At 49.8% G+C, this 24,845-nt stretch overlaps 1 protein-coding gene across 1 annotated transcript in view; it reads right to left on the reverse strand.

The window, feature by feature from the left end:
* Positions 1 to 24,845, reverse strand: part of LOC138287475 (rho crystallin-like) — a 383,283-nt gene that overhangs the window by 65,037 nt on the left and 293,401 nt on the right. The window contains exon 6 of the mRNA XM_069227917.1: positions 22,930 to 23,052. Coding sequence (XP_069084018.1) covers positions 22,930 to 23,052 — 123 coding nt within the window. The remainder of the gene's footprint in view (positions 1 to 22,929; positions 23,053 to 24,845) is intronic.

The following is a 24,845-nucleotide window of genomic DNA, read 5'->3' on the forward strand; positions in this document are numbered from 1 at the left end:
CAGTCTCACAAGTCTCTACAGTGGGTTGATTGCCCACTGTGCCATCCTGGGGAGTGTAAAGCCACAGTCTCACAAATCTCTACAGTGGGTGGATTGCCCACTGTGCCATCCTGGGGAGTGCAAAGCCACAGTGTCACAAGTCTCTACAGTGGGTGGATTGGCCACTGTGCCATCCTGGGGAGTGCAAAGCCACAGTCTCACAAGTGGATTACAGACTCCACTGGTTCTGGAGGAGGCATGGTGCCCAGAGTGCTTCGTGCAGCCCTGCCCGACACAGATGCGGGCCTGCCCCTTCTGCCAATGGGCCAGCGGTGCTTGAGACGGCGGTGCCCAGCGGAGCGGTGCTTGACATGAAGGGCCCAGCGGAGCGGTGCAGAGACGGCGGTGCCCAGCGGAGCGGTGCTTGAGATGAAGGGCCCAGCGGAGCGGTGCTTGAGATGAAGGGCCCAGCAGAGCGGTGCTTGAGATGAAGGGCCCAGCGGAGCGGTGCAGAGACGGCGGTGCCCAGCGGAGCGGTGCTTGAGTTGAAGGGCCCAGCGGAGCGGTGCTTGAGTTGAAGGGCCCAGCGGAGCGGTGCTTGAGATGAAGGGCCCAGCGGAGCGGGGCTTGAGATGAAGGGCCCAGCGGAGCGGTGCAGAGACGGCGGTGCCCAGTGGAGCGGTGCTTGAGATGAAGGGCCCAGCGGAGCGGTGCTTGAGATGAAGGGCCCAGCGGAGCGGTGCAGAGACGGCGGTGCCCAGCGGAGCGGTGCTTGAGTTGAAGGGCCCAGCGGAGCGGTGCTTGAGTTGAAGGGCCCAGCGGAGCGGTGCTTGAGATGAAGGGCCCAGCGGAGCGGTGCTTGAGTTGAAGGGCCCAGCGGAGCGGTGCTTGAGTTGAAGGGCCCAGCGGAGCGGTGCTTGAGATGAAGGGCCCAGCGGAGCGGTGCTTGAGATGAAGGGCCCAGCGGAGCGGTGCTTGAGATGAAGGGCCCAGCGGAGCGGTGCAGAGACGGCGGTGCCCAGCGGAGCGGTGCTTGAGATGAAGGGCCCAGTGGAGCGGTGCTTGAGATGAAGGGCCCAGCGGAGCGGTGCTTGAGATGAAGGGCCCAGCGGAGCGGTGCTTGAGATGAAGGGCCCAGCGGAGCGGTGCAGAGACGGCGGTGCCCTGTTCAGCGGTTCTTGACTTGAAGGGCCCTGTTCAGCAGTTCTTGACTTGAAGGGCCCTGTTCAGCGGTTCTTGACTTGAAGGGCCTTGTTCAGCGATTCTTGACTTGAAGGGCCCTGTTCAGCGGTGCTTGACTTGAAGGGCCCTGTTCAGCGGTGCTTGACTTGAAGGGCCCTGTTCAGCGGTTCTTGAGACAGCGGTGCCCTGTTCAGCGGTTCTTGACTTGAAGGGCCCTGTTCAGCGGTGCTTGACTTGAAGGGCCCTGTTCAGCGGTGCTTGATTTGAAGGGCCCTGTTCACCGGTTCTTGAGACGGCAGTGCCCTGTTCAGCGGTTCTTGACTTGAAGGGCCCTGTTCAGCGGTTCTTGACTTGAAGGGCCCTGTTCAGCGGTTCTTGAGACGGCGGTGCCCTGTTCAGCGGTTCTTGACTTGAAGGGCCCTGTTCCGCGGTGCTTGACTTGAAGGGCCCTGTTCAGCGGTGCTTGACTTGAAGGGCCCTGTTCAGCGGTTCTTGACTTGAAGGGCCCTGTTCAGCGGTTCTTGAGACGGTGGTGCCCTGTTCAGCGGTTCTTGACTTGAAGGGCCCTGTTCAGCGGTTCTTGACTTGAAGGGCCCTGTTCAGCGGTGCTTGACATGTGTGTCCAGGTCACCAGATCCGGCCATTACATGGATTTCACTTGCCACCTGACATGTGGCTGCCGGGCCCTTCGTGCACATCTGTCTTCTCGCTTGCGGGGCCCTCCTGTGCTGCCGTCCCGGGCCCGTGGGTGTCCTCCTGCACACCTGGAATGGGGCTGGTGGGGCCCTCCTGGGCAGCTCGCCTGCTTCCGGACTTGTCGGGCGTGCTGCCCTTGCCACCCTTCCCTGCTCGTCTGTGGCCCTTTCCTCCCTTTGGCGGTGTGCCAGGTGGCACCCCACTCCCTGACGGTGCCAGGGTAGTGCTTTTGGAGCCTGCTGTCTTTGGCCTGTCGCGCCGGGCACTGGCTTTCTTGGCTTTTTTTTCAGGGGGTGGGCTGGCCGTCTCTTTACTCCTAGCCGAAGTAGCTGGCCTTGAAGGTGGTGGACTTCAAAATCCTTGGACTATTGTCTTTGTAGGTCCAGGTTTTGTGGTGGTTGAGGTGCTGATTGGAGTCTTATGAGATGGAGGGGGTGGGTCAGTTGTTGGAAAGAGGTCAAGGTTGGAAAGGAAAATCAATTTAGAAAGACAGGGACGGGTAGTTGTAGTGGGTATGGGAGTGGAGGAAGAGGATGTGGTTGTAGGAGAGTGAACTCTGGTGTCTTTGGGTGCAGGTGCTTGTGCTGGAGGCTGTCGTGAGGTGGATGGCTGTTGGGTGGGTGGCTGCCTGCGTTTGTGTGGTTTGGAAGAGGGGGTGACAGACACACTGGGAGAGGACACAGGGGACGTGTAAATGGTAGTGGGGGTGGTGACTGCACGTGTGCGGAGTGTTCTGGTGGGTGTGCTGGTGATGGACGTTGTGGCTGAAGATGTGGTGCATGCAAGTGTGAGTGGAGATGTCACAGGGAGGGAGGAGGGAGACGAGGAGGAGGGGGACACAGAGGAGGCAGTGGCTGTTGGCATGTCTGCATGTGGATGTTGCTTGGGTGAATGCTTGTGTGATGTGTGGTGCTTATGTCTGGATGAGCTTCCCTTGGGTGTTGAGGTGTGTGCAGGCTGGTCTGTAGGTGTGTCTGGGATAGGCAGAGGTACAGGGGAGTGGGACTGGGTTGAGGAAGTTGGAGGAGGGAGGCAGGAGACAGGGACAATGGCTGCCGTCAGTGCTGAGGCCAGAGCGTTGAACGATCGCTGATGGGCAGCCTGACCCGAATGAATGCCCTCCAGGTATGCATTACTCCGGTGCACCTCCCTTTCTACACCCTGGATGGCATTCAAAAGGGTAGACTGCCCAACAATGAGCGTCCTCAGGAGGTCAATGACCTCCTCACTGAGGGCAGCAGGGGTAACTGGGGCAGGGCCTGAGGTGCCTGGGGTGAAGGAGATGCCCACCTTCCTGGGTGAGCGGGCACGTGGCTAAGGCTCAATCCGTGGGACATGGCCTACAAGCCTATGGACGACAACACCACACATAGGTGACACAGGGCCATGAAGAGTAGTACTAGGCAACCTACAGAGGTGGGGGCCGGGGGCACAGGGCCATGCCTAACGGAGGGGCCTAGCCTACAGAAATCGGCCTGGCCTAGGGATACCCACAGCCCTCCTCCCCCACCCAGACACCTCCAATGTGCGCAAAATCAGCAGAATGTGCTTGTACTCCCCCCATTGTGTCTGCTGTGATGTCCTCACGCGCCCACCCAAATCTGGGTAGGCCACCGCCAGGATCCGGGACATCAGGGGGGTCAAGGTACGACTGGCACCCCTCCTACGTTGGGAGGCCATCCCCAGCAGAGCCTCCGCGGTCTTCCTGCTCCCGCGGCGGATGTCCTCCCACCTCTTCCGGCAGTGGGTGCCCCGTCTGTTGTGGACCCCCAGGGTCCGGACGTCCTTGGCGATGGCACGCCAAATGTCGATTTTCTGATGGGCGCTGACCTATGTGACATGTACAGGGGGAGAAAATAAAAAATCATCACCTTCTGCATGCTCGATGTGAGTCGACCCCCATCCCCACCCTTGCCATGTGGCACATGCTCTCATCTGTCGTTTGATCCATGCCTCATTCGCTCCCCTCCCCACCATCTTTCATTCACCCCACTCAACCCAGGCATTGGCCACAAAGCATGGTCCCAGTGTACTTACCTGTTGGTCTGGAGGACGGTAGAGTAGCGAATACTGGGGGAGGACCCCATCCACGAGTTTCTCCAATTCTTCAGAAGTGAAGGCAGGGGCCCTTTCCTCAGTCGCAGCAGCCATTGTCTCTTCCAGACCGAGGTCACAGCAGCACTTGCAGTATAGGTCCTCTCCTGTGGATGATCAGGTATCGAGTGATTAAGCAGATAGAAAATGGCGGTCACGCCCGCGGCGGTGCGTACCGCGACCGCCGGCGCACATCGTCATTGGCTCCTGAAACCCATAGGGTTCAATGTTAACCAATGCGGCTTTGCGCCGCGGTCTTCGACCGCCTACCGCCACGGTGTGCCACGCCAGCGCATTGACCTCACATCCCACTGTCGCACTTCACAGGTCAGGCAGCCGCCATTTCAAGGGCCCTCATATCTTTATTTCTACTGCGTCACACATGCCTAGGCCTTGCATCAACACTCATACAAGCCATTCAATGCATTGAGAATCCTGTACTGTGCAAGCTGTGGGAACGTACCTGTGGGTTGATTGACTCTGTGCTCCATGTTGTCCTTCCTAGGCACCGTCCGCTGGGACTTGCGAGGAGATGGAAGAATCTTCCTGTGTACAGACCGCTGGTGGACCTGTCGACAATGAAAGAAAGACATGTCATACTGACATACAGGCTTGACAGAGCCACTATTCAGGAACTGTGTGCCCAGCTGGAGCCAGACCTGATGTCACCCATCCGCCAACCCACAGGGATCCCCCCTCTAGTGCAGGTTCTGTCAGTACTCCATTTTTTGACAAGTGGGTCATTTCAAACAACAGTGGCCATTTCATCAGGGATGTCTCAGCCTATGTTTTCCAAGGTGTTGTCCAGAGTGTTGTCTGCCCTGCTGAAATACATGCGGAGCTACATTGTTTTCCCTGAGGTGGGCGATTTGGCTACAGTGAAGGGTGATTTCTATGCGCTTGGACATATTCCCAACATCATTGGTGCAATTGATGGGACACATGTTGCTTTGGTCCCCCCCAGCACGAGTGAACAGGTGTACAGGAACAGAAAAAGTTATCGTTCCATGAATGTCCAGGTGGTCTGTTTGGCTGACCAGTACATCTCCAATGTAAATGCCAAGTTCCCTGGGTCAGTGCATGACGCGCACATCATGCGAAATAGCAGCATCCCTTACGTGATGGAACTACTTCAGAGACACCGTGTGTGGCTAATTGGTGACTCTGGTTACCCCAACCTGTCATGACTACTGACCCCAGTGAGGAATCCCAGGACAAGGGCAGAGGAACGGTACAATGAGGCCCATGGGCGTACTAGGAGGGTGATCGAGCGGACCTTCGGCCTCCTGAAGGCCAGGTTTAGGTGCCTCCATATGACAGGTGGATCCCTAATGTACTCACCAAAGAAGGTGTGCCATATCATCGTGGCCTGCTGTATGCTTCACAACCTGGCTTTGCGACGCCAGGTGCCTTTCCTGCAGGAGGATGGTCCAGATGGTGGTGTTGTGGCAGCTGTGGAGCCTGCGGAGAGTGAAGAGGAGGAAGACGAAGAGGACGACACAGACAACAGGGACACAGTAATACAGCAGTATTTTCAATGATATACAGGTAAGAATCAACACCGGCATTTTACATTTTCTTAAAGTCTCCTGCCTCTCTACTGTCTGAGTTTCCCCCCAGTGTATGTTAACTGAGTTGTGACTTTCCCTTCCAATTTCAGAGATGTGGGCCCCACTCCGTGACCTCTGCTTTGTTTCCCCATGGACTACAGCTGTGTGACAGTGGTATGTTGTCATCACAATGTAACTGGAAATTTTGGCACGGTTCTGTATAATACATTACATTTGTTCAAAAATACAGGCAGACTCCAGATTATTTTTGTGCAATAAGTGTGTTTATTAAAGTGCTAAATTTTGGGTAATGGTTGCAATTCGGTGATGGGTGATGGTGGAGGAATGTCCATGGCAGAGTCCAGATTTTCAGTCTCACAGGTGCATTGTCCATATTCCTGTGGAAGGTGGAGCAGGGGCAGTTTAAGGTTGGACAGGGTGACAATGTGGGACAGTGGGATGACAATCAGGGGGTATCCTTTCCTGGCGGGGGTCTTGGCATCCTACTCTGTCTTCTTCCTAGATCTCAGGCCCCGCTTGCGGGGTGGTTCTCCTTCTGCAGGGGGTGGGGTTCTGGTGGCCTGTTGTTCTTGTGTCGGGGCCTCCTGTCCACTAGCGCCGGCGGAGGTGGTAGCCTGTTCTTGGTCCATGATAGTGACAGGGGCCCTTTGTGGTGCCACATGGTCCCGCAATGTGCTGACAATCTGATTGAGAGCCACAACGATGGTGCCCATTGCGGAACTGATGTTTCTGAGTTCTTCCCTGAACCCCATAAACTGTTCCTCCTGCAGTACCTGGATCTCCTGGAACCTGGCCAGGACCGTCGCCATCGTCTCCTGGGAGTGGTGGTATGCTCCCATGATGGAGGATAGGGCCTCGTGGAGAGTGGGTTCCCTGGGCCTGTCCCCCCCCTGTCGCACAGTAGCCCTCCCAGTTCCCCTGTTTCCCTGGGCCTCTGTCCCCTGGATCGTGTGCCCACTACCACTGCCCCCAGGTCCCTGTTGTTGTTGGGGTGGTGGGTTAACCTGGGTGCCCTGTAGTGGTGGACACACCGCTGATTGACGTGTCCTGGAGACAGAGGCATGGGCCCGCTGGGTGGGTGCTGTGCTGGTGTTCCCAGAGGGGGGTAGGTCTGCTGTGGCCTGTGGCTGTCTGAGGGGAACCGACTGTCCCGAGGTCCCCGATGGGCCGGGCTGGTCATCTGGGTCCAGGGAGACAGGGCTGCTGTCATCACTGTGGGCCTCTTCTGGGGGTGGAATGGACATTTCTGGACCCTCCTGGGCGGTGTCGTGGCGTTCGGGTCCTGCAGGGGTATAAGAGTATGGTTATTGCTTCTGTGTGTGCCATAGCGTGCAATGGGTGGGTGCCCGTGTACCCCAGTGCTGGCATTCCCTTGTGGGGGCTGTTGTGACGGTGGTTTGGGGGGGGATGGGTATGTGCAGTGGGCATGCTTAGGTGATAGGTGTCCATGGTTTGTGGTCGCATGCAGGGCTTGGTGTTGGGATGGGTGGGTTGTGATGGTGAGACATTAGCAAGGAGGATGTGTGATGGGGGTGGGGGGGGAGGGTGGGGGTATGATTTGGCATGCCGGTGGGTGGGGGGGGATGAAGTAGTTGAGATTAGACTTACCAGAGTCCATTCCTCCGCCTACTCCTGCGAGGCCCTCAGGATGCAGGACTAGTCGCCAAGACCTGTTCCTCCCATGTTGTAAATTCTGGGGGTTGAGGTGGGGGTCTGCCGCCAGTCTTCTGCACCGCGATGTTGTGTCTGGATACCATGGAACGCACCTTCCCGCCTAGGTCGTTCCACCGCTTCCTGATGTCGTCCCGATTTCGTGGATGCTGACCCACAGCGTTGACCCTGTCCACTATTCTTTGCCATAGCTCCATCTTCCTGGGAATGGTGGTGTGCTGCACCTGTGTCCCGAAGAGCTGGGGCTCTACCCGAACTATTTCCTCCACCATGACCCTGAGTTCAGCGTCTGAAAACCTGGGGTGTCTTTGGGGTGCCATGGGGTGGTGTGGATGAGGTGTGGGGTGGTGTTTGTGGTGATGAGTGTGGTGAGTGTGGTGGTGTGTGGTGTTTTGTGCGTGGATGTTGTGTGAGTGATGGTGTAATGTGCCTGTGAATGCTCTGTACTAGCTGGTGGTGTCTCTCTCTGGCCTTAGTCAATAAATGGTGGTCGTAGGGGTTTGTGGGTGATGTGGATGTGTGTTTTATATTGTGTTGGGTGTGTGGGATTGGTGTTTGTATGTGTATCAGGTGTGTGTATTTCAAAATGTCCAATGTGGCAGTGTTTTGGAGCTGTGTGTGTATTTTGACCGCGGCGGTGTGTACCGCCAATGGAATACCGCGGTTGAAAGACCGCCGCGTGGATTCGTGGGTCGGAATGGAATGGGCGTATTTCTGTTGGCGTGACGGTGGAGGTTTGGTCATCGCCAGTTTTTCGCTGGCCGTTGGTGTGGCGGACTTTTGTGGATGTCGGGTTTTTGGCGGTTTGCCTGTTGCGGGTCAGAATGACCGTGACGGTTTCCCGCGGCCGCGGCGGTGTTATGGCAGTCTTCTGACCGGCGGTAAGCGCCTTTTACCGCAGAGGTCAGAATGACCCCCTAAGATAGCAGGTGTATTGACCCAAGGGGTAAGTGTATTATTATTATTAATAGTATTAGTAGTATTAGTAGTAGTATTAGTAGTAGTATTATTATTAAAACAATTATAATAAAAATACTATTCTTTGTATTATTTACATCATTTTGATTACACTTGTATATATTATTATTGATATGATTACTACTACTACTAATATCGACAATAATATCAATAATAATCATCATCATGTATGTGGCCATTCACACCCTCACACACCTAAGAGCTGGAACCAAATGACAGGTAAAACTATAATCAGTATTTCAATATTGAAATCAAATGCATCTAGAAAGGTAATGTCTTCAAAGTTTTCCTTAGACAGAGGCAGTCATTCTCCTTCCTCGCTTGCAGGAGATTCATGATTTTGCCACCTGGCTTGGGTGAACATTTTCACTAGATCCTGAGTGAGAGTCTGAGGGATATATCCTAATGCTGTTAGTGAGAAGATTTGATCCACTCATTCATATAACTCAGGGCAATCCCAAGAACAGACTTATGCGCCTAAGTCAGGGCTGAGTATTCAACTCTCAGGAGCGAATGCATATCCTTAAGACTGCACTATGTAGGAAAGTGTCTTGGATATTATTTGAAAAGGAAATATTAACAAATTAGCTAATCAATGATGCAAGCACTTGAATTTCCTAAACTCTCTAGAACTGTGGTGTGGAAAGAACATTCATGGACAAAGTTCTGATTTGTTCTATTAAAACAGATAACCAGCAGCATCTATACTCTTCAGAATTCTAATGATGGACGCTTCTGGGTTTTCGGAATACAGTAATATATTGTTTGCAGCACCTGGCAAGGTGACTGTTTGGAATCTTACATATACACATGTTATCTTCTCTTAGAGAAAAAGGTAAAAGCTAAATGAATCTCCGAAGTATCCGTAACTGTAACTTTCCCTGCCAATTGAGCATCAACTCTTCTACAGGTGAAGGCACATCTTATTGCCTTATGATTTATGAGGGGAGGAGATATGTCATCTAGGCCAGAGGCTTGCCACAATTCAGGGAGCAGTTCACCTTGTTGGTCTTCTCAGTCTGCGCTGGTTTGTTTAATCTCCCTCTAGTACGGTATGAGAGAACTGGTTATTAATTCAAAGTCTTTATAAAGGGTAGTACAGAATAGCTGGTGTTCCAGCTGTCACCACTCTTTTACTCTATCTATTGCTACTTTTATATCTAACTTTCTGTAGTTCTATAAGGTGAATCATTTTGTGCTTCGTCCAAAATGGTCCCCATTTAGCACAGTTGTGATCATCGAGTTCACTAATATGCTGTTCATCAGCATTGCTTGAAGTATGTATTCCTCAAGATTTCCATTATCATGAAATCGCAATACAGTTTTGCGAATGATGACCTCTGATCATAAAATCCCAGAAAACCTACGGTTTAAAAAAGTTGTGAGGCTGGTACACAATAGAGTCTGTCAAGATATGTAGCAATGTTTTTTAAATAAATAGTTAGAATATAGTTTTAAAGAGATGTTATAATAGGAAACTAATTTTGACATTGCTTTCAATGATTCAAAAATGAGAAATGGTTAAACACAAAAAAAGATAATAGAAGTGACAAAGTATAGCAGTTGTTGAACCCCCAATGTTAGACACCACGAAGAGTATGCATGAGACAGTTCATTCGGAGTATATATGTGAATTAGCACTTTCGAGTGAACACGTGGAAATTTGTTTTTAAGTGTTGATTTTTATGTTTTTAAGGAAATAATAGATGATAAGTTTTATCTTTAGTAGTTGAATGTAATATGCACTGCAGAGGGAGTTTGTATTTTTTCTCAAGAATAATAAAAAAAGCATTGATTATATATTGTGGTCTAACTAGGGCATTTAATTTTAATCTTAAGTGGGTTTAACACAGCTTGTAATAAGTTGCTAGCCTTATTTGACCAAAATTGTGTACCAGCAATACATCGCAAAAACATTGGTTTCAAATAATTGCCAAAGGGAAATTTCTTGTGTGTGTACATATTCTAACCCTGTCACTTTGGGAGTATGGGGGTACCTCTCTAATTTGTTTGGAGTTAAAATCACTCTTAACTCAGTCCATCTTTAATTTGAGCCAGAAATCAACAATTCGTCCCGCAGTATCTCCCACCGTTCAATTTATTTTTAATTACTAATCATTTTACACATAATTTCTTAATATGACTTTCACCATGACCCAACACATCATAAACACCTCTGGAGACTTTCATAACTTGACGACGACAACATCATCAGCCTCCTCACCCCACAGGAACTACCCCCAACCACAGGATCACCGCTTGGAACCAGCTTGCCAGGCAGGACCCCACTGATATCAAGCACTCCGTTCACTCAGGAGCTCCCACAGACTCCTGTCCACACCACATGTTCAACGTTGGCTACAACACAATCAATTGATGCCCCCCCAGAGCAGCTTGGATCTCAGCACCTGGCTACCCTCATGGGTGAGTAGTGCACTCTACAAATCCTGATTCATTGATTGATTGAACTGCTCAAAATGTACATATATTGAGATCAAAATGTCAGTACTTCTCAATCATTGTCCTTTGAATCCATGCATACTAGTACAGTGATATAAGGGAATATTAAGGGAATATATTAATTGTTAACAATTTCAAGAGTATTATATATCTTCCTTACAAAAACCTGCTTTGCAATGCCTTCTTGCCTACGTTACAAAAGAATACATTTCATTAAGTCATTAAGAAGGTATTAAAAACAAATACAAACATGAAGATTAGGCTCTTACATTTGGCAGCAGGTCTTCCCAAGTTTTAGTTGCAAAGTAGAAGAAAGCTTGACTGCTGGATCTGATTTCTGCATGCGTGGGATGTGTGCAAGGAGTCTGGAGAAGTGGAGGTCTCGGGAAGGTTTATGAAAGCTGAAGCGATTGTTGAGGTATGCTGGGCCAGTTTTATGTAGTTCTTTCAATGTGTGGGTGAGGAGTTGAATTGTGCTTGTTTGTATGTGCGGAGCCAGTATAGCTACTTCAGGTGTTGTGCGATGTGAGTGCTACGTGAGAGGCTGGGAGTGATTCTGGCTGCCGAGTTCTGAATGGTCTGCAGCATTCTAGTGAGTTTTTTAAAAGATATATGGTGACGAATATGATGCTTTACTACACTCTTGCTGTAAACACCCAAATCAGATCTTAATTGAGCGAGAGTAGACTGACTATGGAATTTTAAAGATCGAAGGATCAGATGTATTACAGTATTTAGTGGTTGTAAAACCTTCAATATGCTAAATTTGTGGGTTTGCACCTCCTACAAATGTTTGAACTATGGAGTAAAGCCATTTTGGGAGATGGTAACATTTTACAGACTCCTAAAATGGGTTAAGAATTGGATTACGAATCGTGATTTGGAAAAGACATGTTGCGGCGCCCCGTACAAATTGCGATTCCTATTCATATGTGTCAATGGTTTGAGCCCGTAATAGCAGTAGCAAACCATGTTAAAATTACCAACCCAGGGGGGCGTGGCCAACCAAGATGGCCAGCAGGAAGCTTCTCTAGTGCGCTTCGCCATCCCAATATAATCCTGGGGTGCCTGACACTCGTGCACCCCCCAAAAACTGCAAGCAGCAGTGCCCCGACGGCTGTAGCAGGTTCGTGCCCGCGTTTGGTTATTTTTAGGTCCCTGGTCGGCTGGAGTGTGGAGTCGGACCTAGGCTGGGCGGGCGCGGCCTTGCGCTGGGCGTGGTGGGTCTGTTATGGCCTTCCCTTGCGGGCGCGGCTGCTAACCAGTCCCAAAGCGGGCAGCTGGTGTTCTCGGGGGGGGGGGTTCTCTGGGGCTGTTCCACTCCCTGACGTCAGCAAGGCGGATGACAGGAGCCGGGGCGGGCGCTTGGTCTCGGCTTGCTCCGTGATGCCGTTTCGAGAAGGAGGCGGGGGCACATCGGCCTCCTCTTTGGTCCGCCTTACAACATATCGGGCTCAGATATATTTCCCTCATGTGAAGAGGATCGGACCTGCATGGCGACGGTGAGGTGCGGGGACAGGAGTGGAGGTAGTGCATGGCCCAGTCTGGGTTGCTGAGGAGTGGCCTGGGGTGGCACACCGCCCTGCAGAGCTCTCGTGTGAGAGACGACGAGGGTCGCCAATCTGGGACTCAACAGGTGGCTGCACTGAGACGGTGAAGTGTCTTTTGCGATTTTGGAATTTGTGCAGAGATGTGGAGGATTGGGACCTACAACTCCGCGTGCAGTGAGCACACCTGACCCACGCCGAGTCAGAGTAGACGGCGTGGCTGCATGGGCATTCGTAGCCTCCTATTGTGGATATTTGGGCTGGACAGCTGATCTGCATTGTCCTGGTGGTGACACATCCTATTATCGGTTGGTGGAGGTAAGATGGGGCGGCATCAGCAGACCAGGCCGTCGCAGGGGAACACAATGGAGCACTTTACTACATATACTCCGCTGCCACAGCGAAAGGTTCGTTTGGGGGGGTCTGGAGATTCTGGAGAGGCATTGGCGGTGCCGGCCACTACAGAGGAGCCCTCACGTGCTGAACTGTTAGCCGCCATTCATGGGACTAGATTGGCCCTGGAGGGGAAAATAGAAACAGTGGCTGTGGAGGTGAACCTTCTTCGAGCTGATCTCTGCAAGGTCTATGATAAGGTCAGGGTGGCGGAGGGGTCTATTGTGGACTTGCCAGAAGAGGTTGTCACCTCGCGCAAACAGATGGCTCAGGTCACTTCCACTGTTGGGACATTGGAGGGGAGGCTGGAGGATTCAGAGGGCAGATCCTGACGGAACAACGTGCACCTCCTTGGATTCTCGGAACGTGCGGAAGGCTCCACAGTGGAAAGTTTTGTTGAGCAATGGATCAGAGACGTATGGCAGCCAGTGGGGTTGTCCAGGGTGTTTGTGGTGGAGCGCACTCACAGGGCTTTGACTGCTCCTCCTCAGCCCGGGGCGCCACCGAGGGCCATCACAGCACACTTCCTGAACTATAAAGATAGAGACCGTATCCTGCGGACAACCCGTGAGACTGACAGGGCTGTTTTGGGAAATTGCAAAATATCCATTTACCCGGACTATACGAATAAGGTCCAGTCCCCCCGAAAGGGTTTTTTGGAGGTGAAAGCCAAGCTTCGTGCCATGAACATCAGATACATGTTATTGTATCTTGCACGTCTGAAGGTGATTTCTGGAGGCAAGTAATAGTTTTTTGATCATCCCGAGAAAGTCTGAAGATGGCTGGAGATGTGAGACAAGGTTGGCTCGGGTTCTTCTGGGTGGTCTGGAGTTGGGTACTTCTAGAGTGGACGGTGTGGACTGGAGGAGGCATGGAGATGGCCCGTTGCGGGACGCTGCGCAGCATTGTGATAACTCTGTCAGCAGAATTTAAATCCAACAGGATGGTACTATGGCGGTGGTGGATCCTGAGCAGGCCGTCGGACTTGCTGACTCATCAGATGGGGGAGCTGAGATGTTTTCTGTTGATTCTTGAACATGTTGGCCTTTGGTGGATACTGCTCTTGCGGTCCCGCAGGGGGTCTTGTGTTCGGCTTGCGGAACACAACTCACATGATGGGGAGCAATGGAAATGTCACGGATGTTTGTTTAAAGGGGCTTCATTTGCATTTGTATTCTATGTTTGGGGGGGAAATGCTTATCCTAGACTATGAATGGTTGGGGAGGTAGGCACTGTGTATACTGTCGTTGGGACGGGGGGTGTTCACTTCCACAGTTGTGGTAGGACTTTTGGGTGTTGAGGTGTGGGCTGTTGTCCTGGCAACATACATATATATGGATATACAGTATATTTTGATGTGTATGTTTTACTTTATCCGGAGTGGGCATACGGGTTCGGGGGTTTACAGTTTGCGCAAAGTCACAGAGGTTTGATGTTTATAACAGCAGTGCATTGTTGAATGTGGGACGGGCAGTAGGGACTCGTGTGCCTTCACCTTTTGGGCGTAGGGTTGGAGGAGGAGCCCTGGGGGAGGAGTAGATATGCATTCTTAACATGGGTCAACAGATTAATATACTGACATGAAATGTTAGGGGGATGAAGAGCTATACTACATGTTATAGAGTACACTCCTTCCTGAGGCGACATAAGGTACATATAGGGGGTCATTCTGACCCCGGCGGCGGGGTCGGCGGTAGCACCGCCAACAGGCTGGCGGTGCTCCGCCGGGCATTCTGACCGCGGCGGTACAGCCGCGGCCAGAAGCGGAAAGTCGGCGGTGTACCGCCGACTTTCCGCTGCCCATAGGAATCCCCCATGGGGATTCCGACCCCCTCACCGCCATCCTGTTCCTGGCGGTTCCGCCCGCCAGGAACAGGATGGCGGTGAGGGGTGTCGTGGGCCCCCGTAAGAGGGCCCCACTTTGAATTTCAGTGTCTGCTCAGCAGACACTGAAATTCGCGACGGGTGCTACTGCACCTGTCGCACATCCTCCACTCCGCCGGCTCCATTCGGAGCCGGCATCCTCATGGAGGGTTGTTTCCCACTGGGCTGGCGGGCGGCCTTTTGGCGGTCGCCCGCCAGCCCAGTGGGAAACCCAGAATACCTGCGGCGGTCTTTTGACCGCGCAGCGGTATTCTGGCGGTTCCCTCCAGGCGGGCGGCTCCCGCCGCCCGCCGGGGTCAGAATGACCCCCATAATGTGTCTCCAGGAAACACATATGACAGAGGAGGGGATAGTCGCCCCTCTGTAATGGGCTGGAGACTACAATTGCATATTGGAAAGCGAGATGGATCATTCTCAGTCTAAATTGGGCATCAAACCATTAATGACGAGACCCCTCACTGAGGTTATGCATAATCTAGGGCTCTGGGATGGATGGAGAGAACTACCTCCGGAGACTAGGGAATACACCTGTCATTCTAAGACGCACAATACATATAGTCGGTTGGACCGTTTCCTCTTGGGTGGACTGACTTGTTCACAGGTAATGGATGTCAAGCATTTGGGGAGGTTTTTGTCTGATCATGCACCAGTGCTGATGCACGTGCTGTGGGGATCTGATGCTAAAGTGTCCCGCAGTTGGCGTATGCTTATGTCTTTTTTGATGGATGCTGGTTGTCGCGAGAACATGTTGGTGGCCCTTAAGGACTACTTGGATTTGAATTGGGGTACGACTAACTCAAGGGGCACAGAATGGGAAGCCATGAAGGCGGTATTAAGGGGAGTGTTGTAGGAAGTTGGCTCTGTATATACTATCTCAAAGTAAGAGATAGTGTGCACAGAGTCCAAGGGTTCCCCTTAGAGGTAAGATAGTGGCAAAATTAGATACTTCCAAGGCTCTATTTTGTGGTAGTGTGGTCGAGCAGTAGGCTTATCAGAGGGTAGTGTTAAGCAATTGTTGTACACACCCAGGCATTAAATGAGGAACACACACTCAAAGACTTAACTCCAGGCCCATAGTTTTTAAATAGAAAAACATATTTTCTTAATTTTTAGAACCACAAGTTCAAGATTTGAAGTAAATACCTAAAATGCAAGGTATTCCACACAGGTAAGTAAGGAACTTTGAATTAGAGCAATAACAGATACAGTTTTAGTTAAAATGGCCTGGGGGCTGCTGGTGCAGTGCTTGGTCCAGGCGTCGGGTTCCTTGTTACAGGCAGTCGCGGTCAGGGGGAGCCTCTGGATTCTCTCTGCATGCGTCGCTGTGAGGGTCCAGGGGGGGTCGTCTCGGGTTACTCACGAGGTCGCAGTCGCCTGGGAGTCCTCCCTGTAGTGTTGGTTCTCTGGAGCTCGAGCCGAGGGCGTTGGGTGCAGAGGGTGAAGTCTCATGCTTCCGGCGGGAAAAGTGAAGTCTTTAAAAGCTGCAAGAAAGTCGCAAAGTTGTTGCTGTTGTTGAACAGAGCCGCTGTTCATGGGAGCTTCTTGGTCCTTTGGTTCAGGGCAGTCCTCTGGGGCTTCAGAGGTCACTGGTCCCTGTCTGATGCGTCGCTGTTGCAGTTTTCTTTGAGTCAGGAGACAGGCCGGTAGGGCTGGGCCAAGGCAGCTGTCGTCTCCGTCGTCTCTGCAGGGCTTTCAGGTCAGCAGTCCTTCTTCTTGTTTCAGGTTGCAGGAATCTGATTTCCTGGGTTCTGGGGTGCCCCCTAAATACTAAAATTAGGGGTGTGTTTAATTCTGGGGGCAGTAGCCAATGGCTACTGTCCTGGAGGATGGCTACACCCTCTTTGTGCCTCCTCCCTGAGGGGAGGGGGGACATCCCTAATCCTATTGGGGGAATCCTCCAAACTTAAGATGGAGGATTTCTAAAGGCAGGGGTCACCTCAGCTCAGGACACTTTAGGGGCTGTCCTGACTGGTGGGTGACTCCTCCTTGTTTTTCTCATTAACTCCTCCAGCCTTGCCGCCAAAAGTGGGGGCAGTGGCCGGAGGGGCGGGCATCTCCACTAGCTGGGATGCCCTGGGGTGCTGTAACAAAAGGCAGGTGTTACAGTTCCTGCAGGGGGAGATGAGAAGCACCTCCACCCAGTACAGGCTTTGTTCCTGGCCATAAGGTGACGAAGGAACTCTCCCCATGGGGCCAGCGACTCGTCTGGTTGTGGCAGGCTGGCAGAAACTGGTCAGCCTAGCACTAGGAGTTGGACTGGTATTCAGGGGGCATCTCTAAGATGCCCTCTGGATACATTTTACAATAAATTCCACACTGGCATCAGTGTGCATTTATTGTGCTGAGAAGTTTGATACCAAACTTCCCAGGTTTCAGTGTAGCCATTATGGAACTGTGGAGTTCGTGTTTGACAAACTCCCAGACCATATACTCTTATGGCTACCCTGCACTTACAATGTCTAAGGTTTTGCTTAGACACTGTAGGGGCATAGTGCTCATGCACATATGCCCTCACCTGTGGTATAGTGCACCCTGCCTTAGTGCAGTAAGGCCTGCTAGAGGGGTGACTTACCTCTGCCACAGGCAGTGTTAGGTTGGCATGGCACTCTCCCCACCAGCACACACAAGCTGTGAGGCAGTGTGCATGTGCTGAGTGAGGGTTCCCCAGGGTGGCATAATACATGCTGCAGCCCTTTGAGACCTTCCCTGGCATTAGGGCCCTTGGTACCAGGGGTACCATTTACAAGGGACTTAACTGAGTGCCAGGGCTGTGCCAATTGTGGAAGCAAAGGTACAGTTTAGGGAAAGAACACTGGTGCTGGGGCCTGGTTAGCAGGGTCCCAGCACACTTTCAATCATAACTGGCATCAACAAAAGGCAAAAAGTCAGGGGGTAACAATGCCAAGGAGGCATTTCCTTACAAGTGCGTATCGGCACTTCATGTGAGGTGCGCAAACAAATGGAACAGGAACTTACAGACTGGGAGAGTGCACGGGAGGTATTACAACACCCGACACCGATAACTCGAGAGGTTGAGCAAGAGCAGCTTGGGCTCTTTAAGAAGGTCAGGAGCTGCTGGGACATGCTAGATAAGGTCACCCTTAGATCATATAGACATCGACTCCAAAAGGAGGGAGACAAGTCTGGTAAATTGCTGGCATGGCTCCTCAAGCAGGAGGTTGAGTCTCCCATCCTGCGCATTAAGAGCGCGGTGGGGGTACTGGTTACCTATCCTTCGGGTATTAGTGGAGCGTTTGCAGGTTGTGTCCAGGGCTGGTCCTACCATCCTCGATGTTAGCTTAGGAGAGTTTCTGAAGCGGATGAGGCTTCCACAGCTGAATCCGGACTGTATGGAAAGTCTAGAGGCTCAGATAACAATTGAGGAAGTGGGTGAGGCTCTGGAGGTGTTGTCAAAATCTAAATCGCCTGGTGGGGATGGTTTCCCGATCGAGTTGTACCAAATGTTTTCTCTCCTTCTGAGAAAGAGGTGTTGGCGGTCTTTGAGGAGGCCCGGGATCAGGGCATTCTTCCTGAGACCATGCGTAAGGGCGTCGTCTGTCTAATGCTTGAGCCTGGGGGGGATCCTGATGACGCTTCTTCATATCGTCCACTCACTATGCTCAATATGGATGTCAAGATTCTGTGTAAAATTTTGGCTATTCAACTGCATGGAGTGATCCAGGGTTTGGTACACGAGGATCAATGTAGATTTATTCCTGGTCGTAGTACGACTCACAATCTATGCCGTTTGGCACACGTTCTACAGGAAACTTCGGGCGGTAGACAAATTGGTTTTAGTTTCACTGGATCTAGAGAAGGCCTTTGATACTGTGGAGCGGAACTACCTACTGACAGTTCTGCAGGGAATGGGATTTGGCCACTATTTTTGTGCCTGGGTTTGTTTGTTGTACACTGCTCCCACTGCACGTGTTCAGTGAGCGGAGAGCTTTTGGTCTCTTGGGCGATTGGTAGGGGGACCAGACAGGGATGCCCACTGTCACCGCTCCTCTTTGCTTTAGTGGTGGAAACGCTGGCGGTCTGGCTGCGTGAGGAATTGGGGCCCTGGGGTGTGCAGGTGGGTCAGGTTACTCATATTGTCTCCCTATATATTCCGACGATGCGTTGATATACCTCCGAGAGCCACGCGTTTCGGTTCCTTTGTTGTTACAGCTTTTGGAAGAATTTGGGGCTGTATCTGGTCTCCGGCTGAATAGGAAAAAAATTGCTCCTGTTTCCTTTAGGATCCCTATGTGATGCCCTGCCAAAGGACTTGCCGGGGTGGGGCTCAGGTGGGAGCTCGAACGTTTTAGATACTTGGGCATATGGGTCACACACACGACAACGGCACATGTGACACACAATGTGGAGCGGGTGGTGAATTGTCTGGAGCGCTCTGTCTCGTTCTGGAATAAGCTGCCTCTTTCCGTGATGGGAAGGGTGGCTGTGGCCAAGATGGTGTTCTTGCCGCGGTGTCTTTACCTTGTGCAGAATTCTCTGTTTCCGTTGGCAGCTCAGCTTTTCAATCGCCTGGACAGCTTGTTGATTTCCTTGGTCTGGGCTGGCCGTCGTATCAGGGTGGCGTTGTCCACGTTACAAAGGGATATGGAAGATGGAGTCTTGGTGCTCCCTAATATTATGCAGCTCATTTACAACATGCTGCTAAGTGGATGACGCAGTCGGACAATTGGGAGAAGCAGCTATTCGCTGGCATGTTGGAAGGTGAGGCATTAGTGCATGCATTAAGGACGGGCGGTCAGTCAGAGACTCCTGACCCCTATTTGGTTAAGACTACAGCAGGGATCTGGGAGCAGGCAGTTGAGAAAATACTTCAACGTGCCCCCTTTGATAGGGAATTAAAGATTTGGAGTCTAGCCCCTTTTCGGGATATGGATACTATAATGTCAATGGAAGCTTGGAGAGTGGGTGGCTGCTTGGTGGCCGGTGATTTATACCCTAACGGGGAGTTTATCTCCTTTCAGGAAGCGCAAGATACTTTCGGATTGAGCGTTGGACAGTTCTTGCAGTATGCCAAGATTGAGAGTGGCTCGAAAGGTCTGGTCTGGATTCCTGGTGCCCCCCCTCCCAGCATCAAAGGTGTTGAACGGTTTAATAAATTGGGGAGAGGATTCCCATTTGGTTACCTTGTTTTATAGGGCGCTGCGTGGGGATCATGTGGGGGTGGAGTGTGCAGCGAGTAACGCCTGGGATCGAGAACTGGAGGACCCTCTAGAACAGTGGTTCCCAACCTTTTGACTTCTGTGGACCCCCACTTTATCATTACTGGAACCCGGGGACCCCCACTGAATTTTTATTGGAATCCAGGGACCCCCTACTCAGTCATTACTAAAAGCTTGGCACCTAATCTGTTAATATTATTTAATTTTCTAAGCAGCCGCGGACCCCCTGAGGAGGCTTCGCGGACCCCCAGGGGTCCCCGGACCACAGGTTGGGAACCACTGCTCAAGAAGATGTGGACTGGAATATGGCACTGTCTCTGGTATGCACGGTCTCTTGCAACCACAGATTTAAGTTGTCGCACTTTCATTTTGTTCATTGTGTATATATTACGCCTGCTCGACTTAACAAGATGGACCCGACATGGGAGACCGGGTGTCCTAGATGTGGGGAGACAGGTGCCTCTTTTCTCCACTTAGCCTGGTCCTGCAGGGAGGTGCAGTAATTTTGGTGGTTGGTGGTTCAGAAGAAAGATGGGGTCAATGGTCTGGGGCTCGAAGCGATGCCTTTAACTTGCCTTCTGGGTATATTACGGAGACCACGGGGTAGGCGTGTCCCATACAGATTTGCACAGCTTGCGCTGGTGCTGGCTAAGCACAGGGTGGCTATAGGCTGGATAAGTGCACGAAGCCCATCCTTTCCTAGCTGGACCCGTGATGTTTTGGAATGGGGTGTTGCCAAAGAACAAAACATGAGATTGACACGTAGGGAGGAAGGGGCTTTGACTGACATAACGGCTTGGAGTACATTATTAGAGTGCTTCACAGGGTTTCAGGAGTCCTGCTCTGATTGGAGCACTGATGATGATTGTTGACTGTGGAATGTTATGCTATGCATACAGGTGACAACCAACTGCGGTGATATGGTAACACTGGTAAACATAGTATATGAACACCTTGGTTACATGTGAGCTCCTTGGGAAGGGGAGGTGGAGGAAGCTACTATTGGTCTGATTGGATATGTTCCATGTTTCTGTCTGTATGTGTCATCATCCTTCGCCTAGGGGAGCAATAGACATTGTGGTATCTCACATTGATATACACTGCTTTGTTTCTGTCTTTGTCTTTAAGTTGTTCTATTATAAACTCAATAAAATAGAGTTATAAAAAAAAAAATTACCAACCCACCATGGTGGGGTAGTAAGTGCTACACAAAAGGGGAGGAGTCTCCTTTGGACCCGTTCTCCTTAATTAACTGGGAGAAAAGTTTCAGAAGGAGTAAAATTCTCTGTCCTCACATTCAATTGCTAGGTGCTTCTATGTTACAACACACCCGTTGTCCTGATGTGTGACATCGAACCAGATAAACTGTTTAGATTACTAATGTTAACAAAACATAACATAGCACTCCCAAAAAATGTCATGCCGGCTCGACTCTAACACGCTCTGGGAACTGTACCAACTTTTTCGATTCAACCCAGTTAACCGAGGCTTTTGACTGTTTTTTCACATACTATAAACGACCTAAATGGAATAAAATGGACCATCCGGGTCCACAACAAGAATACTTTAACAACCGTTCATTACAGAAGCGTTTCTGATCTATACTTTTCTTGGGTACTTTTTGCGAAAGACTATCAGGATGTACTTGTCGTCTAATGCCTGAAATACATATTGTGTTTTGGCTTTTGCCCTGAAGAAGTCTCTATTCCGGGACAAAACACGTGTCAGCTGATTCTTCAACCCACCCAGCAATATCTCTTAATTGATAAGACAACCTTTATCTACATCCAGATTACAGTTTGTTGTCTTACTTCACGAAGCATATTAATGCGCAAATGGATTCCATGTAATACGATGTTTTCCTCACAGTCCACTAGATTGTGTTTTGCTGATACAATAACTATACATCATTAAATGTACTGTAAAATAATACTGTTCTAATATGAAACTTTGTTTGGAGTGCTTTGTTATGTTTTGTTGATACTTTAAGGATATTGGGCTGCTACAAAAAATGGTTCTTCATTTAAAAGAGCTCACAGTCATGGTGATCTCCAGACCCTTGCAGGCTACAATTCCTGTTATTCTGACCTGTTTAAACATACCTATTGAATTGGACCGGGAGCACCTAGATTGTTTATTTTGCAAACTGACCTATTAGTAAATAGGTTGGTTTGCAAAATTGGGGGGCGCACATTACAACTGTTTCTTGCGGCCAGAAATATGGTACATATTGCCCTCGATTCTAGCAGTACATTTGCCCCAACTTTTCAGATATCACTGCAAATACTGCAATAAGGAAAGGAGGAGAAGTAGCATGTACAAACGCTATTCCTTCTGCCTGGGTGCAGAAAATGACTTGCAAAATTACACATAAAATGTCATGTGTAAAACTGACACTAAAAAAGGCAAAAAAGACAATAAGCCCAGGTTGTACCAAAGTATGTGGCAACACTTGGATTGCTACAAGCATATGGTGTACCAAAGTATATGGTAACCACTGGAATGCTGTAAGCCCAGGTTGTACCAAAGTATATGGCAACCATTGGGATGCTGCAAGCCTAGGTTGTACCAAAGTATATGGTAACCACTGGAATGCTGTAAGCCCAGGTTGTACTTAAGTATATGGCAAACATTGGAATGCTGTAAGCCCAGGTTGTGCTAAAGTATATGGCAACCATTTGAATGCAGTAGGCCCAGGTTGTACCAAAGTATCTGGCAACCATTGGGAAGCTGTTTCTGTTGCTTTCAATGCAAATTAACAATGCAGCAAATGACAATTAAGAACATGGTAATCCTTTACACTCAGCAAATTTAGTTACTGCACCATAGCTGGATCTGAGGTAAATATTTAAATGGCAGTTCACCCCAAACTTCATACGTCTAACTGCATTATACACACAGTCTAAGTAGTAAACATGTAAACCACATGCTGTAGATACAGCACAGGGATAGTATGGAAAATAAGCGCATGAAAAGTCACACAATGAACAACACAAATACAACAAGTTTTAACATGAATCACAACATTAAAGACAGGTGACACCCCTCCTTGTGATAACATCGATATTGTTACATCTTGGATAAATATCCTTTCCAGGGATTACTTGGTGATCCACCATAGAAATGGTTTTAGGATTATGCCCAAGAAAATAAATTGATCACTACCATGGAAATGGGAGAAAAATCCTATAAATAACAGATCTGGCCGTGAAAGAACACACAACTTAAAGGCACAGAAAACCTGTTTATAAGTATAATTTAGTGCCTAATGGTTGCCAATAGGAATTCATCTCCTACCTGGTTGCAGACAGGTTTGTATTTGAGTCCTGGTTTGTTAAGGATCAGCTCCAGTTGCCTGCGATTAAAGTTGGACACACCAATGGACTTCACAAGACCAGCGTCCTTGCACGCCTCCATCACCTGTGTGGGTAAAAACACATGAGCTCCACTGGCCAAAATTGTCTAACCTCACTGGTTACACGAATACATGTTACTAGAGGTATTTATGATGCTAAGTCTGACCCACAAAAGGGCAGCAGAGCACTGTAGATAGTAACAAGGAGATGTCGCTCATCTTATTTAGCATCTGCACATAGTACATACTGGGCCGACATGAAGGCACCTGTGATCTTTCCTTAATATAAACACGGCGTGGCCCCACCGGTATTCCACTGTCACCACATTTACATTTGTGGTCAGTAATGAAAGAACACCACCCATTAGTTGGGCTCATAATTTTGTATGCCTCTTGAGATAGTTATCAGTGATACATGCTCTAACCTGATATGATATGTTATGTTACTGATATTTGTAAAGTGCATTTTTATCAGAGAACCATGGAGATGTGGGAGGCAATAATGCAAGCTAAGTTAAGACAGTTTAATAAAAACTACTTTTGTTGCCTAGATGGTAATGTTTTCAGCTTTTTTCAAAACATAAGGAGTGAAGACATCTCCAGGAAAAAAACTATTCCCGGAAGAGGCTGTTTTTAGGGTTCAGCCTACGAGTGCATGCGCCAGTGCATGCGTCTTGCTTGCAAGACTTTGTTGTGTAGAATAAAGGGCTTGGAGCCAGCCTGTTTCTCACCATTTATTGGTTTGCAAGGCACGCTTATTTACAGCCTCGTAATTTGTCAAGGCACGCCTGGCATAATTTCTGTTCCTCTGTGTGGAGCAGAGCCCAAGCACAGATTGATTCAACTTAATTAGTGCCCGTCCACTGCTCCTGAAATGATCGAGGTACTTTTTTTTTCGTTTTAACTTCTAGTGACCTGCAAACAGAAGGCTTATGTGACTGTCAAAAACGTGCCCCGCAGGACAAACAAAATTGGCAAGTTTTATTTTTTAAAGCTAACTTTCTTTTATTTTGTCAAGCCATCTTTTCTAACTTTCCACTCATGTTTTTTTTCGGTTTTGCTTGTAAGCGTTCGTCTCAAAAGATGACGATTAACTTGTTCGAAATATTGCAAAGTGACATTGTTTCTTTATTATGTATAATTTCTGAAATGATGCTTTAAGACATAATTGTGTAGTACACCCCAATCCACCCCACTCCAATCTGCCCCACTGCAATCCAAACCACTCACCCCAATCCAATCCACTCCAATCCACCTCACTCAGATCGTCCTAACCCACCCCAATCTAATCAGCCCCACTCCATTTCAAAACAATCTGCCCCACTCCAATCCAAAACAATCTGCCCCACTCCAATTAAAAACAATCTGCCCCACTCCAATCTGCCCCATTACAATCTGCTGCACTCCAATCCAAAACAATCTGCCCCACTCCCATTCACTTTACTCCAATCTGCCCCACTTTAATCCAAAACAATATGTCAAACTCCAATCCTCCCCACTCCCATCTGCTATCCAAGACAATCCGTCCCACTAGAATCCACCCCATTACAATCTGCCCCACCCTAATCCGCTGCTCTAGTCTGCCCCACTCCAACCCGAAACACTCTGTCCCACTCCAATCCGCCCCATTCCAATATGCCCCACTGCAACCCAAAACAATACGCCCTCCTCCAATCCAACCCAATTCACTCCAATCCAATCCATCCCAATTCACTCCACTCCCATCCAGTCCACCCCACTTTAATCCACCCTAAAAATTCTGCCCCACTCCAATCCAAAACAATCTGCCCCACTGTAATGTGCTCCACTCCAATCTAAAACAATCTGTCCCACTCCAATCTGCCTCAGTCATATTCAA

Source organism: Pleurodeles waltl, chromosome 4_1 (assembly GCF_031143425.1).
Source record: "Pleurodeles waltl isolate 20211129_DDA chromosome 4_1, aPleWal1.hap1.20221129, whole genome shotgun sequence".
Lineage (NCBI taxonomy): Eukaryota > Metazoa > Chordata > Amphibia > Caudata > Salamandridae > Pleurodeles > Pleurodeles waltl.